General features: G+C 36.8%; 1 protein-coding gene across 1 annotated transcript in view; it reads right to left on the reverse strand.

Moving 5' to 3' along the window:
* Window positions 255-18,659, reverse strand: part of LOC109846927 (BEACH domain-containing protein C2-like) — an 86,983-nt gene continuing 68,578 nt past the window's right edge. Inside the window, exons 19-33 of the mRNA XM_020416166.1 lie at window positions 16,659-16,728; window positions 16,489-16,572; window positions 16,336-16,392; window positions 16,095-16,163; window positions 15,923-16,009; window positions 15,717-15,833; window positions 12,536-12,685; window positions 11,666-11,750; window positions 11,458-11,578; window positions 10,902-10,998; window positions 10,704-10,817; window positions 6,298-6,667; window positions 3,049-3,812; window positions 2,839-2,961; window positions 255-741 (exon numbers count right to left, since the gene is read on the reverse strand). Coding sequence (XP_020271755.1) covers window positions 658-741; window positions 2,839-2,961; window positions 3,049-3,812; window positions 6,298-6,667; window positions 10,704-10,817; window positions 10,902-10,998; window positions 11,458-11,578; window positions 11,666-11,750; window positions 12,536-12,685; window positions 15,717-15,833; window positions 15,923-16,009; window positions 16,095-16,163; window positions 16,336-16,392; window positions 16,489-16,572; window positions 16,659-16,728 — 2,392 coding nt within the window. The 3' untranslated portion in view covers window positions 255-657. The remainder of the gene's footprint in view (window positions 742-2,838; window positions 2,962-3,048; window positions 3,813-6,297; window positions 6,668-10,703; window positions 10,818-10,901; window positions 10,999-11,457; window positions 11,579-11,665; window positions 11,751-12,535; window positions 12,686-15,716; window positions 15,834-15,922; window positions 16,010-16,094; window positions 16,164-16,335; window positions 16,393-16,488; window positions 16,573-16,658; window positions 16,729-18,659) is intronic.

Here is an 18,659-nt window from a genome sequence, read left to right on the forward strand (position 1 = left end):
CAGTTTTTATTAATTTCAATTAAATGACAATTAAACATGTATACTTCAAAATTCATAAATATTAAAGACTACATAACCCATGATTTTTGTTAATTATATCACCAATGTGTCACAAGAAAGGCCCAAGGGACATACAATCAGCATTCAATTAAATTACAATAAATCAATTAAATTTTATTCCATCATAAAAGAGTCACCAACAATAGAAAATTGCAAGACCTTCAGTAACCAATTTGCAAAACGAAGACAATAGCAAGTCATAGAGCTAGTAGTCACCTTTATAAATAAACCACATTATCTTTGCACAACAATACTGCTTATGCAACAGCAAAGAACTCATATTATTTGAAAATGAAATTACAGAGGAAAGAGAACAAAAACATTTACCACCCCACAACAATTGCTATCTATAATGAAAGTGTTCTTTACAAGGGAAAAAAAATACAAAATGATTAGCTCACAAAATTTCCATTTGCTCACCTCTAGCCACTTTTCCTGAACTTATTACTTTCTTCTCTTTACAACATGTATTGCAACTATATCATGTATCTCAGTACATGATATCTCCAACTATATCATGTATCTCAGTACATTGAAATCCTTTCCTGCATTGCGATTAATCTGGGGCTGGCTACGAAGGATCTCCAATATACAAATCTAACTGTTCAACACTTTATTTATAGTAAGCCCACTGCCCTCCCATCCAAGCCGAAGCATTTGATCCACTACCTTCAAGCTCAACTGCAAGAAAACAACATCAAAGACCAAATATCAACAAATATTTAGATGATAATGTACACAGTTTCTTATAAAGGTATAATCTCATAATGCATGTATAGGGATCAAACATCCCATCAGCTATGCCTGCATCATGGGACTTACAAATAAAAGTTAATGATTTTCTGTGACTAATAAATGGAGTTATCAGCTTACAACTTCCGCAAATGGATAATTCTGACTAGACTACAAATCCCAAACAATTTTTTGTACTACAGGAAACAGAAGTGTTGGACCCTTCACATTATTTTAAGTATCCCCAACAAGGCCCGATCTATCCTTTTACGGGGCTTGCCATAATCGATATGGTCTCTAAATATCATTTACCGTTTTTTGGCTATTTTGGGTGATATATCCCCGATATGGCCGATAAACCAACCGATATGTTGATCAATATATCCTTTTATGTCTTGTCGCAAAACAATATATCACGTTTGATAATTTTTGGGCGAGATATCATGATTCTCTCATTATATCAAATGACATTTTTCCCTAAAAAATTAGACAAAATGCTGCAACATTGATTTGTACTTTTGTTTGTTGTAAAGGTTGATTAGTGATCCTAGACATATATTATTTACATTTTTATGCTTAGATTTATTAAGTATGTTAAGATTGCATTTTAGTGCATTATACTATATATGCAAACATCCGTTATGGCATTCCGATATTTACCACATGTCCCCAATATCCGCATTCCGATATGAATTTTGGTCATCCAATATTTCTCTGATATTTGATATTTCTCCGATATTCGATATTTAAAACCTTGGCCCTTCATCGTATGTTGATATCAAAATTTATGACTCAGATCCAACACTTCATTGTAGTACAAAGATAATTTGTAATTTGTAGTTTGGTTATGGCTACCAAATGCAAATTTGGACACAAGTCCATAGTTGCGCGATTCCTTGGACCCCCTCAAACGGTCGAATAGTTCATGCGCACCGAATCCCGATACATTTATGAACTGATTCCTTCCGGTACACGAATTGATTCCCCAAAATTAGCGTACCGTTTACTAAGTATGAGGGGACCAAAGTTGATTTACAAGTCTGTTCTCATGCACATGCACTTGGATTTTTTATATATTTTGATAATATAATTGAAAGTATTCTTTCAGTAAGTGAAAGTTATCCAAAGTTAATAACTAATTCTAGATCACTATTTCTTTAACTAATGTTGTTAAGAAGATTTTCGTCCCGGTCTATTAGTAGCTCTTCAGCTAAGAAAAATTGGAGTACTTATTCCTACATACATAGTGTGAAAAGGAATAGATTTAATAGTGGAAGGGCAAATAAGTTAGTATTCATCCATTCAAACATTCACCTCCTCACGATTTTGTGAGAATTACAAAGTTGGTCCACATAAATGATGGAATTTAGATCGCAATGACTCTTCAAGTAAGTTGGAGGAGCTTAGATGGAATTGTTTGGGCTCCGAATTAGCAGAAGATGCATTTGATGTAAAGGGGAAGAAAGTTGCAAAATAGAAAAAAATTTATTAAGAGGTTGTCTAATATTTAATATTTTAAGTTTTATGTATTCAAAAACTATAAAAATGAAGTATTAAAGTATTTTGTATGAAAAAATATTGAAATGCATAATTAATTTTCTAGTTTTATATTTTCTGCTATACACTTTGAAAAATGATAAGCGTAACCAAAAAAAATTACATTGTATCCTATATCGAATGTGCGTATCGAAGCAAGCTACCCCTTGCATACCCGAATTCGTACGACGACCCGCTACATACCACAAACCATGTAGCTATGCGCATGTCAGAATTACAATCTTTTGAATAACAAAGTGGTTTAACTTACAACTCTTGGTTATAGTCAATCCTTTAACAGAAATCCAAAAAAGCGCAATATCCCAAGAAAAACATATGCATTGCAATTGGAGGTGCAAACATTAAAATTTTGCCAAGTAACTGCAACTACAACTGATGATGTGACAGTAATTGCATGCAGCCGGCACTTGCATTGCAATGACAACTGCAGTGAACTGAACACCCTTGAAAAGGATAACAAAGATAATTTATGACTTATAAAAGACTTACAGTAGGATCTGTGAAAACTATCAACTGTTTATCTGCTGTTGAAACCAAAAGATTCGTGTTATCCTTGTTTAAAGCCACAGCAGTGACGTCTTGTCCTTCTCTGAGTACCAATTTATGAATTACCTACAAAACAATACAAAGAATTGCTCGGTTGGAACATCAAGAGGAATAAGAAAATAAAAGGAAATTTTTTTTCATCTTTTGTTATACCTGCAGCGTATGCAAATTAAGGAGGCACACTGAAGGCACAGGAATTGCTATCTTGTTCTCCAAAGAATGGGTGCCTTCAGACTGAGGTTTGCCCTTTTCTAGATTACTACTATCTCTCTCACTTAAAGAAGAGGTTCCTATGATTACATTTTCTCCATCAACAGACATTTCAATGCAACTTATTGTCCCTGGGAAAGAAAGAACAGCGGTAGCAATTGGAAGGCCATTAACATTGAATGTCCTGACTCGATTCTCCGACTTGTTCCAAGTCAATACAACTCCTTGCGGTGAAAGGCAGACAACATTAGCCTCTCCAACATCTAGCCTCCTTAACAAACGACCTCTTTTTACTGAATGCAAAAGCACGCTTGAGCTATAGGAGCTCGAAGCTGCTATGCCAAGGTCAGAACTAACAGCACAACAGAGAATTTCTTCAAGGTGACCCCTTAAGACATGTATAGGACCTTCAATGCGACAAGGCCTGCCAACTTCTGAGCTTCTGTTTGAGCTATTATTACCTGCAAGAGGGCTAGTCGGTGTTGTTATAGCCTTCGGGGAAGTGTCAGCTATATTGGTAACTTGAGAAGGTGATGCTCGATGTATTTTCCAAAGTAAGACCATGCTGTCCCGAGATCCTGTAACTAGATAATTACTATCTGCTGAGAGTGCAAGACATGTAACAGGAGCACAATGTCCTGATGCAGTTTCAATGGTTTTTCCTCCATCTGATGATATCAACTTGATAGAATTATCAGCATGCCCACCTACAAACATCAGAAGGATCAGCATCAAATTTCTATCCTCAATATTGCAGTAGAAAGAAAAATATTGGATGGAGACCACTCCACCAGAAAACTTAAAATGAATGGTCGTAGGGTAGCAATATCAAATAAACTTGAATTTCGCCTCACTTAGGCGACAATGAAAGTCTCTAGCATAAATATGATTCAATTGGAAAGATAAATAAATAAGCTTAGATCATACATATGCTTCCATTGTAAAGAAAGAAATTTTGCACCATCGACTTTCTAAAAATTCTCACTAGACCATCAAAACTTTGAAATGTGTTTCTCTGTTTCTAACTTTAACAGGTCCATACAAAAGTTCAACTCCTAGCAATTAGTCGGAACCTAGGTTACCCAGACACTTCATCTTGGCTCCTTTATCCATCTCTGACACTTCTCATATCTGTGTCCATTTTGGACTCTCATTGGACGCTTCTTGAATATGTGAATAAATTCATTTAGACATGTACTCAATTATGTAGGGACATATTTTAGTTTAAAAAACTCATGATACGCTTCGTGAATGTATATTTTACACTCCACCCCTCAAATTTATGCAACTCATTGGACCTAGAACAGGTTCGTTTTAGCACATACTTAGTTTATAAGTATGATTTTAAAGGGTCGTCCGGGTATCTAGTTCAAAAACGAGCAGTTTTTCAATTTATAATCTACTCAATAAAAGAAATATAAAAATTGTATAAGGATTATAGTTCTCATAACATGAAAATAAAAAAACAATATCAATCTCGCATAGATATTAAATTTAATAAGTACACATATAGTCATGTCCCCGAATTCTGATATCTACAATTTTGTCGTGTCTCGTATCCGCGCCCATGTCCATGTCCGCACCCGTATCCGTGTAGGTCGGAAGAAATGCAAGTGAATTTGCTAAAATATAATGCAGTGCAATTATAACTAAAATAAGACAACCCCCAAAATTTCTGAAGGAAGCTAAATGCAACCACATTGCAGCAAATTGTTTTTCAACAAATAGAGCTTTTTTTTGGGTTTTAATCCTAGGAAATGGATGTGCACATCCACACATGCATACACACAAGGAGGCACCAACAAAGTCATACAGCCTCATGCCCCGTTTTCTTGTGAAATTACTTTGGTCACTCTTTTACAGAAATAACCCCTTGAGAACTCATCTGGCAACACTATCGGGTAGGTTAGTGAAACAGACATGAGACAACATGTGTCCTAACTGAAGGAAAAACCCAAACGTCATGAACACAATGTCAGTATTCTATTTTTTCACTAGCCCAAAAAATCATTTAGAATGTTTTATGTTATTTGTTCCTTTCTTAGAAGTATAAAATCTAGAGGATGTTGACGAAGGTGGACGATAACCCACACCTACAAGAAAGTGAATTCCCACCTTCTAGAAAAATGTATGTGCAAACAATAAACTGTAAGCGATACCATAAGGAACCTTCACCAAAGATCAAAGACATAATAAAAGGCTTGCATCTTTCTAAAAGAATCAAATGTGGCATATTCAAACCCATAGGAAGTCATGCCCACACAGCCACCACCCCGCAATCGGCAAGGTGACAGCACCCCCCCGCCCCCAAAAAAAAAACCCACGCAATGAAACAATGAACACACCAGTCAACCACACATACAGACGGGCACGCAACGTATGACTTACTGCCCGCAGACTCACCTCCACAAACAGAAGGCACATGGGATGCGTTGGAGCCCATTGAGCAGAAAACACTATTTATTTATGTATTTCTCAGGATAGCATAGTACACGTTTACTAATTAGTACAGTCGAAACCATTTCATTTAAACCTGTGTTATGCAATCAAAATTGCAATTCCAGTCTATTCATCATAATTTTGCTTGACCATTGTGTAAAATAAAATTATCACATCATGTACTACAACAGGCGCAAAACAGATGTCTACTAGTAGCAAGTTGCTGAGATGATGGCCTAGGAGGTTTCTTAGCCAACCATACTTGATGTTCAAGGGCTTCAAAAGTCGAGGTCAATTAAATTATGTGTTTGTTTTTCTAAAGGTCATAGATCCAAGCTAGTTTACTTTTAACCATCATGCTTGTGTGAACGAGGCATAAAGGAGAATGGAACAAGTAATTAGTTCAAATGTTAGTTTTTAGGCTCTCCATAAGGGATTAGATCAAATGAACAGACTGGATTCTGATCAGAATGTAGTGTATACTGAATTTGATTTAGAAGCTTTGGGTTCAATCCTTTGAAGAGGACCATAGGCTATCTGTGTCTGGTACGCATGCCAGAATTTCAAAACTGTCCTATTCTCTATAATTATTGTGATCTTTGTAATTTTATGTTCGAAACAAAAAAAAAGGCACAAACAAATGAAACCTTCCAATCTTGAAAATTTTAAAACCTTGGTTATTTCCCTAAGAAAAAAAGCAACACAATTACTTTTAGATGAAAGGCAAAACATGAGGAAAACGGAGTTAGATACCCGTGATAATTTCTTTGTCACAAGTCACCGCAACTACAGTTAAACTTGGTATTCCAGATGCAGCAAATGCTGATGCCCGAGGAAACTGCCAGTCCTCATAACCAGATCCAGCTGGCCCTTTGAACATACGCATGAATGCACCACCTGTTGAACTTGTTGCAGACTTCCCATGTTGAAACAAGAAAGGGGTTCCTTGGCCATCTGGAGTATTTGGCTGCCATTTGTGCATTGCCACATGTGCAGCGGGAACGTTTACATCTACAACAACGACAGAATCTTGCGATGCATAAATAGCTGAAGCAGGAACATTGCAGCGTTCTGGATTTGGAACCACATAGGGTTTAATCTCAAAGGGATTCCTAAAGATGGTCTGACCATAGAACAAAAAGAATCAGAATTCAACACTATCAATCATAGTTAAATAAGACAGGGTCAGAACAAAAAGGAGTCAGAATCAACGCTATCAATCATAGTTAAATAAGACAAACCTCTGAAACATTCAACTAAGAGAAAATAAAGTGAATAAATAAAACTAGATCTTCCCTTTTCTTGTCAGAACAAAGACTATGGCATGGCTTTCAACCTGAGACTCCCACCTTACCCATGAGCTTAGCTCACAGGCGAGAAGTACGTACATTCAGCAGATGAAAAGAAATTGGGTCATTAAAACAACTAATTTTCAAAAAATCAATTTAAAAACCATAACACTCTTCTGTAGAGTTGATTGATATTAATTTCCAACATTAATGACATTTTTAATTGAAGTTTAACCATGAAGGTTACAACCAATACACCTGTAGATCTCAACCAAATTTTATAATCAACTAATCAAGTACATGTCTATATAAGAATTATGGTTGGAAAGTTATAGAAAGGAAAACGTGATTTGAATAAACATTATGCTAGACCGCTATAATCATTGCCAACCCTGAGAAACACTAATGGTTGCACTGCAACATATTTTCTCATTGCTCTTATGCATCGCGTTAATTTGTTCTTTCGGACAAATAGGGTGAAATAAAACAAATAAAAACTACACAAAAAAAGAGCTCCAAGGACTACGGAAACTAGAGTAAAATAATGATGACAAGAGATACTCTACCAGCACTTACCTCTGCCTATATGTCCATTGGACAGGTTTATAGGATCTCATGAATAACCATAATGACATCAAAATTACATGCACAGCATAAACATTTAGTACGAAAGAAGAGCAAAAAAAATTGCACACAAGCTTTTCAAATTGAAGGCTATCATAGCAATATATCCTTTCTAATACCTATAAAGCCACAAGACAGGTGACCCGTTCTCAAAGACTGACTTAAGGCTATTGGCAAAACTTGCGATCCCATAGCATATGGACTTCTCTCTAATAATGCATCTTTGACACTTTCATATAGTCCTAAAAGTGTGTGCAATCCTCTTCAAAATGCATGCACGACATAATGCAGATGCTACAATTGTCATGCTTCAACAAGGGTGTAAATGCATGCATTTCTAGCCTCATGCATAGGATGCACATCCTAGCTTGTCACTGCTTCATACTAATGCATTTACAAACTGTAGAACTCATGTTCAAATTTAAAAAAAAAATTCTGCATTTAGGAATTTCATGGAGATGCTGATGGGGCTGTTTGGTTGGGGTGGAAAACACAAAAAAGGGTTTCCAACCCCACCCAAGAAAATTTCCGAACCTTTTTCTTTTCTTAAGTTTGGGAGGACCAAAACGATGGAAAAGTACAACTCAACTTTTCCTAAAAGTTGAGAAACACATTTCCTAGCTATGAGCTTGGAAATGGGTTGGAAAAGTTAATCTTAATTGAAATGGGTTGGAAAAGTTAATTTTAATCTTAAACTATAGGCGGGGTTGTTGAGGAGTTGATCGGTTAATTGACTTTCATATTAAAATAGTGAGTAGACTTCTCTTATATTCATGGTTTCCCAAAAATTTTCATTTCATCCTGTTAGATGTTTTTAAATGTTTAGCTATTTAGATGTATTTGGATAACTAGTTATTTAGTTATTTAGGTTTAGACAGTAAAATAACTGTCTTCTCTCTCTCTAAATGGTATCAAAACAGGAGAAACTGGAAAAACTCTTACCAATAGCAAAACCCTAGCCACCAATAAAAATAATTAAAGAAATAAAACAAAATAAAATCAATCTTTGCTTCTGTTCATTGTGAAAAGTGCCCGATGTACTGTTCATTATGAAAAGCACCCAATGGTACTGTTCCTCGAGGATACTAACGCAGGGTACTGTTCATCATAACATCATTAAAAACACTGTTCACGTGAATGGTATGTTCTTTTTTTGTTTATTCTACTCGAACTTCATCTTTTCTTGTCAGCAAGATGCCTTGATGTTGTCATCTTTCTCGTAAAGGACACGGAAATTAAGATCAAGCGATCAAGGGTTTTCTACATTTCCCTTTTGCTTCTTCTGGCTAAACCAGCCTAGGGTTTCTTCTGGCTGACCCGTTTGGGGTTGCTTCTGGCCAATCCACCTAGGGTTGCTTCTAATCTTGATATAGGTTTTCGAGACTTGATTCTGTGTCAAGACTCTCCTACTAATTGTCTGTCTATTTTCTGATCTAGTTGTCTATTGTTGCTGCAGCTATCTACAGATTACAGAAGCAAGGAAATCCTTATCTCTGTCTGAATTTATTCTGCCTCATCTTATGCTGAGTTATCTTTGATTGAGACTAATTTTCAGGCTAGTAGCCTTTTTAGTTGCTTTATCATTGTTCTTTCATCTAGTAATGTTGTTCTTATATGTAACAAGTTGGGCATCTTTGATATATAGATGCTCCCACTTGAGAGGTAGTGTTAGATGTTATTAAATGTTTAGTTATGTAAATATTTAGGTAATTAGATAAATATCCATACTCACTTATGCAACCCTCATGATTCCTATTTTAAGGGACATTAGAATCACATAGAAAAATAACTGTCTTTTCTCTCTTCTCAACATTTTAAATGCCCTAGCACTACACCAAAACTCCAAAGTTTTGGTAAGGATTGAGGATTCTATTTTTATATATGCCCCTGCAAGCTGAGTGTCCCTTTTAATAGTCCAACATTCGGACTCATGCAACAATGTCAATTTTTTAAAATCCACTTTAAATTTGTGGCCGGTGGGATTTGAACCTAGATTGCTCTGATATTATATTAAAGTCTCTACCGCTGCAGAAAAACTCTAAAGATCTATGAGGGTTGAGGGTTATATTTTTAGTTTTTTACATTTTAACACATCCCAAACAAGATAAAGCAAGGAAATCCATTTCCTCCCTTTTTTTCCTATGGCGACCCAAAAAAATGTTTTCCAAGGAAACTATGGAAATATATGGAATTCAATTTCTTCACGGAAATATTTTTCCTATAAATATATGGCATTAACCAAACAGCCCCAATGTCTCTTGATATTAGGAGAACCCGGCATGTTATGGCAACTATCCGCAGATGAGGCAAGATAGCCACTGCTCAGAAGCTGTTTGATAGCCAGCAGGGTTTTATTGGTCAAGGTGTCTTACTAGTAATGAATAAATAAATAAACAAATAAATAAAAACAGAGAGAGGGGGCAAGCAGAAAGTAGTCAGCCTTGTCCATCAAAGATCCATCACAATGAATCAAATAGGGACAGGATAGAGACACAAATGTAAAGTCTGTCTCTTCAGAATTCAGAACAAAACCAAGACATTGACGGGCTTTTGAAACACCTACTTATGGTTTTTTAAAAGTAAAGAAATGACTTGAAAGTGTATTTGGGTCTGGCTTGGTTTGCATCAGGATATAAGCTACTTGATTTAATGTCATTTGGCAACCAGGCCAGTTTGTCTCTAGAAAGAACCGGGCTGCAACTCAAACTAGCTCTGACTCAGTACTTTCAGGAAAACACTATCCTGCACTAAACCAGCAGATAACCATACTTCGGTTGCACACATGTAAAGTTTAGGTAAGTATGCCTGGTCAATGGCAGCCCCTTTATCCCTTGTACTTCACAAAGTGCATGACATCTCTTCATTAGAATAAGCATACAATATAACAAACTCTCTAGAAGCTTGGCTTAAAGAAACATATGCTCAACAAATGTCAAGCCCAATTTTTTTTTACCTATCTTGACAACCAACAATCTTACGCTGCGGATAGAAGAGTGAACCATTTAAACCTAAGGGGAGACTATATCAAAACAAAAATTATTTGAGAAAGAAGTGCCTATGAGAAGCTCTGCAAGTAGACTAATCAATTCAAACCCCTGAAACATTTCATCATGATACTAATTAAAAGTAAAAAGAGCACCATTACTAAGAAAGTAGCTAAACATCAAGCACTCGAAAAAATAATTAATTGTATACAGTATACAAACTTGTAAAGAGAAATAGATATGCAGTGAAGGAAAGATGTACCTGCAGATGCAACACATCAACAAGCGGTCTCCTTCTTATGTGGGGGACAGCTAATAACTGAGATGGCGTCTGCCCAAAGTATGCAATTTGATCTTGTGTAGCACGTTGTTGTACCTGAAAACGTTTTTAAACCAAACATTTAGTAAATAATGTCATAAAGAAGAAAGAATGTGTAACTAACAACGTATTCGATCCTACCGGGTCTGTGATTTTATCAATATCTACAGTTCCTTCATATGTAATGTAGAAGAAAACATTGTGGGCAGAAATAGCGTCTCTTCCCCGCTGCTTATATCTGTTTCATTAGTTTTATTGCAGACAGTAAGATAACAAGGAAGAAAGTTCACACTAATAGACACTACAGCACCCTTTTTACAGAATTTAATTAAAATCAGAAATTAAATTATTCGAAAAATAAATATTACACCTCCTGGCAATCATTTTTAAAAGACGTTTGAGGTTAATTCATATTTCACAAGAAAACTAATTAAGGCTTGTTGACAACTATACCCAAATCTTTAATTTCCCATTGTAATATTCTCTTAATTTCCCAACCTCAATTATTAATAATAACGCTGTTTATCAAAGATAAGTGTGGGAAATAGTTAATAATTTAGCACTGCGTTAAATGAAGTGTCGCTCTTATTTGACCAAGAAATTTGGTAAAAAGTCATTAGTAGTGTAACCAAAGATAATGAAGCAACTAAAGGAAAGCAAAGTTCTCACTAGAGCAAAAGATGGTGACAATACATACCCGAAAATTAGGTCTATCCATTCATGCAAATGAGCAGACACATACTCACTCTCAAGGGCCATCCGATGCTTATGAATGAAATCTACAGGACTGTGAGCCCAAGGAGGAAGCTTGACAGAATCTGCAAAATAAATAAAAAAGGATTCACTGAGTTTCTACCTCATTTGGCACCACAATGCATAACCAAATTTGTTATCAACATACTTACCCAGCTTTCCACCAAGTTGCGTAGTACCAAAGTCAATTGAGTTTATGTTAGTTAGAACCTCAGGGAGGTAAAACATCTCTGGGACCTAGAACATAATGAACACAAATTAGATGTGAACAAAAAGTTGGTGTATAAAGCCTGCACACAAAGATAAAGGTCACACTTAAAAACACCAAACAGAAAATGGAAGTCCCCTTCTGCTTACATTTACATCAAAGATAGTCAGCATGAGCAACAAACCAAATAATAACAAGCCCCTGATGGCCAAATTGATCACCTTTGTCCAAACAGCTCCATCAAACAGCCACATCCTAAGGTTAGCGTGAAAATATGCTCTCCTTTTTCAGTGCCAAGCATACATGAACTAATCACCCCACACCACCACAATGGCGGAGAAAGAGACACCCGGGAATAAAAAAATATATATTTAAAACCTCATGGTCAGTATGTACAGCACCATTGATTATAGTTCCATAAATAAACCAGTTCCTACGGCACATGTCCACACCACTTATCTGGTCACTATGCTTTAATGCATTAATTGCGATTCCATGTTCCTAAGGGCTAAGGCCCTGTAACCCTCATAGACTTTCAGCTACTGTTTTGGCTTATGGTTGGTCTCCACATGGATTTTATGATTTGGGGTACAGTGAAGGTGGTGCAAATGATGATGTTCCTTGTGTCTATTATTTGGAGTGGTCATCATGACGGTTTTGGTGAGGTTTATGATTTTATGAAGGCGACAGAAGTTTTTTGCTTTGCGATTTGAAAAGTGTTAATCCGATTGTGGATGAGCATTTGCAAGCTTGGCTGTATTTAAAGTTAGAGGATGAAAAAGGAAGGGGTATATTATGCTTAAGAAATTCTTACCAACTCCTTCACATCACTCATGTCCTCAAGCACACCATTCCAAGTACCACCAACATCAGAAAACATTCGGTCGGCATGATCAAATTTTCCACCTTGTAATTGTATAGAGAGAGTCGTGAAAGGTTCCAGCCTAACTAGATAATACAATACCTGAAATGAAAATATATTTATCAGTACGGCAAAGTAATTTACAGTAACACTTTTCTAATATAACAAAAACTGGACAATCATCACATATTCACTAGTAACATCACAAGAGATATCCAAAGAAACTATTATAATCATAATAGTTATTGTGAAATACGGACTGTTAGGAAACTGTTGCTGGAAAGGAAAAGACATACACTGATGAATCTCTTTTCCACCTTTACCAGAGTAACATATAAAGAACAAGACTCGACCTGATATAATTTTCTAACAAACATGGATTCAGCAATAATATCATATTGTCAAAAAGCTAGAGGGTCATTTTTTTGGCTTTTCCTTCTCTACCCTGGGCTTTTAAGTGTATTTACAATTGCTAACTTAATGGATTGGTTTTGGGTTGGGAGTATTTTGGGGAAAAAGGGGACCAAATTTCAGCCAATACTGCTCAGCTCACCCCATCCGTTTCTACCCTGAGCTATTAACTGTATTTACATTTGGAAACTTAATGGATTGGTTTTGTGTTGGGAGTATTTCGGGGAAAAAAGAGGCCAAATTCAGCTTATCTGTTCAGCTGATTTTCATCTGTTTCTTGAGGAAAACAAGGAGGTTGTAGTGATGGAATTGTCAGCATGAAGTGGGTCAGGTAAGTGAGGGAGATGAGGGAGGGTGTTGGTTGATGGGATTGAAAGCATGGTGGTGAGGTAGGTGATGAGATTGGGATTTGTTTGGGAGATAAAGGGATGAGGGGGGCTCTCTGGTTGATGTTTATATACATCATTGCCCACTCGTTCAAAGATCAACATCGAAAAGAAGAAGAGGCACAGCTGAAGTTCAACAACCTCCAAAAGTAAATATCAATGAAGAAATTATAACCTTGTATATATTATTATCTCAGAAACTTGATATTTGTGTCCTCATGTTATCATACATGATTAGATAGTTTGGGTGGAAAGATTGGTGACTGAAGTTTATGGTATATCATATAAACATGATCATTACCAAAGAAAAATATGTAAAAAAAAGAAAGAATAATATCTTCTTCTTATGAACTTTTTAGCCAACAAAACTTTTCCCCCTCAGCAGCATTTTGATCTCTCTCAGCATGTCTTTGCCAAGTACAGAGCTAGACTTGTCGCTATTCAATTCAGAAGGTAAATTGCTTTTTTAGGATTGTAAATCTTTGAGTTCATCCTTTACTGTCAATTTCTTTCAAATCCTTTCAATTTCCAATAGAAAATTTCCCTTCTTTTTAATGACCCCTGTGCCTTCCTCAGCACCCAAAAGAAACATTTTTTTAATTTCTGGGTTAATTGCAGAGAGAGCCTTTGCAGTATGGTTGTTCTGAACATACTACTTTATTTTAGTTTCATTGTTACATACAGGGCCTTTAGGTTAATTTTATTGACTCTTGAACATACTGCCCTTGTAGTTTAATTGCTACAGATAGAGCAGTATCTGTTAAAATTCCATCAAGAATAAAAGAGCCAAAAAGAATTTCACCCAAAGGGGTATATTTGCAACAAAGAACTACAGCGTAGTAAATGCAGAACAACGATACTACAAGGAGGCTGTGCAATTAACCCTTAATCTCACACTCAAATGAATGGTAAAGATGTGAGTTCACTCTAATTTATCTAGAAACAGAGTACTAACTATACATCAAATGTGCAGCACAACTAACACTATTCACAGAATTTCATCTTGTTACTTACATGTAATTAACAATAAACTCTCATCCTACACCCGTACAGTAAAATATTTTAGTTTCCTTGGAGTGGGTTTGTATCTGGGCTGGGGGTGGTGCAAGGAGTCTAGAGCTTGTTTTGCAAGCTTCTATGTATTTGTTTCCTTTCTTTTAGTTGTTTAATATTTTCATTTATTTGGTTTGCATGCTACTTTTTGTGTTACATTCTGCTTGGTTATTAAACTCCATTTGATTAGTGCAGGGCCACATTTGCAATAAGTTTTTGTTCGGTTCAGTAGATAATATTACCCACACATTCATTCTTTATTTTCTGTTTAGTGCTAATTTAGTTAACTTTTCCAGACTTCTTATGATGACAAGTTATATAGTTAAGCAAAAGTTACGTATAATATAAGTTATGCTTAAGTTATATGTAATATAACTTATGATGGCAACTGATCATGAAAATTTGTATGGCTAGGCTTTTATTTTGTGCTTATTTTGTTAGTCACTGTTGTCGAGCTAATCAAAGTTATGAACCTTTTATGTTACTTTGATATATTTATTTTGGTATTCTATATAGATGTTGCTTTCTACAAAACTGAATGATTTCCCTCTTTATTATCAAACATTTTCATATTCCACCGTTGCAATCTTGTTTCTAACAGTGAACTACTTATATCTGGAAGGAGTACGTGAGATTTCATGTTGACATGTCTATGTAAATGCATCCAAGGAGTAAAATATTCCTCCCTCTTCTTTTATCTATATGTTAAAACTAAGTGTTCAGTCTCATTGCAGAGTTGAAAGCAACCTGACTTCAGCGCTAATGTTTGTCGAGATTTATTTGTGAAGAGGGGTAGAAGGAGGAAAAAGGGGGTTCGGTTGTCCTTGCTAGTCTGTTAAAAAGTAGAACTTCGTGGCACGGCAAGACCACATCAATGGTTATATGAATATCTGCAGGAATATGGATTATGCAATTAATTCTCATATGAAAGCCAATTACAGCCTTAGAATTTTGCTACAGACGATGCAATACATTAGTCACACAAACACAATAATAACCCTAGAAGATATTTTACCCATGTAAATTGTGACTGACCATTTATAGAAATGGATGTATTCACAAATAAATAAAGTTTAAGTGCAAGTTTTAAGGTTCCAGATGCTTGGCTAATAGATAACAAGGTTGCAAAATTGATGTTTATAGATTTGATGAAATACACAGTGCCAGTAGAAAAAATATCACAGCTGATTGACACACTGTGCCAGGAGTATCATGGGGAAAAAAAATAGTAAGTAGATGCAACATGCAAAGCAAGGATTTTAAAGTAGTTTGTTAGAACTTACTGTTCCTGCACTGGAGTAGTGTGAACCATAATGGAACTTGGGGATGACGGGATCATCAAAGCTAGAATACCTCTCTTGAAACTTTTTGAGCCGATCAGGATTTAATGCACCAACTGGCTGCAAAATAACAAAATATTCTGAATACCAGTTAAAGGAAGAAGCTAAAATAAAAATAAAAGATTATTACCCAAAACAATTATGACTACCTTGGAAAGATCTCTGTAAGAAGAAGGGTTACTAAGATCCAATGCCTTAGATGAGTAATCTGCTAAGATCCATGGAAAAACAGGATACTGTAAACAGTACATGGTTATTAGGAACCTATTCGCAAGGACTGCAGCTGATGGGTATCGTAAAGAAAAGCTCAAGAAAATAGACCTGGGTGATATCATTGTAACTACGTCCAGCCATTGTGTTCAGCTCCATAAGATATTCAAAATTGCTAATCTGCATACAAGAAATGATTTTACCAAGTGTCTGACTTACAAATATATGCACGCATGCACACGCACATAAAGACACCCCCACAAACACACACACACACACACACACACACAGGGATGTGAGGGCAGGAGATAAAATATTTAAGCTTAAACTAAAAAGAAACAGTAAAGATTACCTCCCACCTTGCCCACCGATCTGTTAGCTGAGTTCTTCTAAGCAATTGATCAGGCCTCTACAGCAAATAAAAAGAATTGCAAGACCGATATATAAGAAAAGAGAGATCAACCGTGAATTGATGTTCTTAATCGTGACAAGAAAAGCGACAGACCTGTGTTGCCAGATAAATATTGTTCAGATGAGGCGGCTGGGCTTGAACTATTGCACGGTATGCTTTCTTCCGCATTTCAAGACTCTAAAGCAATTCCAAGCACAAACTAATTATTACTTCTTTGATCATAAAAGGCCACTTCCATCAATAATAAACTTGTAAATATTTACCCCAAAGTCGAAGAAAAAGTTTGATCGATCAACCATAAACAATTCTAAAGCGCTTCTCCGGAGCAGATATCTGCAGCAGACCCGGAGAGGAATTAAGGAAAAGATGAAAAGTGCTAACTAATAGAACTATAAGAAGCATGTTTACATTATTTACTTAGGCAAAAGTCAAATAGCTAACATAGCAGTGAAAAAATCACCATGCTGTCTTACAGAAGAATGGAAGACAGTCAGATGCAAGTTGATCCACACTATCTAGTTTCAGCTTTCTTATAAAACAGAAAAGGCAAGTCATCCCACCGTCAAAACTATTCCTGCATGACCATGAGTAGACAACTCTGGCTTTAACCATTCAGAAAGAAAGATCCAAACATATATTATGACTGTATGGTCCTCTCTACTGCTCCCTCACTACGCAATCCAGTAGGGAGACAATGGAATTGACTAGTCCATCTATTACTTCGGATTCCACCAAATATTATAGAAAAAAGATGTCTACAACTAAGACCTGATTGATCTATAAAATCCTAAATAAGAAACTGAAGTTGCAAGAATCCTGGCCGATGACACAAAACTGAGGTACAAAGTAGTCATATAAGTGCAAGAAAAACTGTCGGAAAAGAGCATATGCTCTGTGTTCGCGGGGAAAATTGCCTTCATTGAATTCATTGTCATCTTGAATAACAACTTTTTGAGTTACAAAAGATCCGGTCTTTTTTAGATCCGGTTACAATGAGATCAAAGAAAATAAAAAAGGTTACAACTTTCTCCTTTAGAACAAATCGCGAGCTCCTGTTTTGCGGTCGCTCGCTTTGTGTGGGTTCTTTGCCGACGCCGGGGTTAATCCGTGGACCACAGCGCGATCTAGATCCGGTCGGATCTACACGATTCGACGGGTATTATTCCGCGAAGGAAATAATAGCCGGGGAGGATTAGTTCACCAAGGAAATAATCGTCCAAATCTCGGGATCAAAGGCCAAGCTTTGATCCGGAGTATGACCTCGTGTAGATCTTAGATCTGATTTTTACCTCTCTCGAACTCCTGCCTTTTGTGACGTAGACGCTCGCCGAGAATCAGATCTGAATCTTCAAGTCCTCAAGTCTTCAAAACTCCAAGCTCGATCTTTAATTCGGCAGAATTTCGGCTCTCAAAGTTCCAACCTTTTCAAATGAACAAAGGTGAGCCTATTTATAGGCTCTCTGAACTGTGCCCGCGCACAGATCCGGGTCGGCCACCCATGAGTGGCCGGCACTGGGCCGAGCCACCCATGGGTGCGCTCGGGTCTTGGCCGCAGCCACCCATGGGTGGCTCGCGTCTTGGCCGAGCACCCAGGCGCGGCTCGGCCTTGGGCCGGCTTTGGCCGAGTCCCCCTTAGCGTAGGGTTTTGTCGTTTTTCCGTTGTATCCGTTTTTGTCCGTGATTCGGCTGTGCGGTTGATTTGTCTGGACTCGATTTGTTGACCTGATTTGGCAGTCGATCCGAATCCTGATTTGGCAGTAATCCACTTCTGAGTTCGAGTCCGAAACCGATCTTGATTCGATCGTGATTCGTCACGAGGTCCGCTCTTGTTTTGAATGACTCGTTGATTCCCCGAACTGTTGGCTTGATTCCACGCTCGAATGGATGTATTCCGTTGCTTGCTTGCGATTCGTCAACCTCGTCGCCTCGTTGGTTCGTCGGTTTGTGCGAGCTATGCTAAGGGACCTATAAGCAATTTTATATGCCTACAGATACCCCCTCAAAGTATTTCAACCTCGTTCTTTTATAGAAGAGTCTGGAATACTTTGGATATGATTGTCCCAACCTTCAGTCGGTATAACGGCGACTTTGGAATGGCTTTTGCTTCTTCATTTCCTTCAATTCTTCAGGCTATTCGGTGCTTTGTCGAATGTCTGTAAGAGTTCCGGTGCTGCATTTTTTGTCTGACAGTTGTCAGAATTTTAAACTTGAAGTCGATTCCTGATTTTTTTAATCTTTAGCTGACCATCGATTGTTGGCGTTGA

The sequence above is a fragment of the Asparagus officinalis genome, chromosome 7 (assembly GCF_001876935.1).
Source record: "Asparagus officinalis chromosome 7, Aspof.V1, whole genome shotgun sequence".
NCBI lineage: Eukaryota > Viridiplantae > Streptophyta > Magnoliopsida > Asparagales > Asparagaceae > Asparagus > Asparagus officinalis.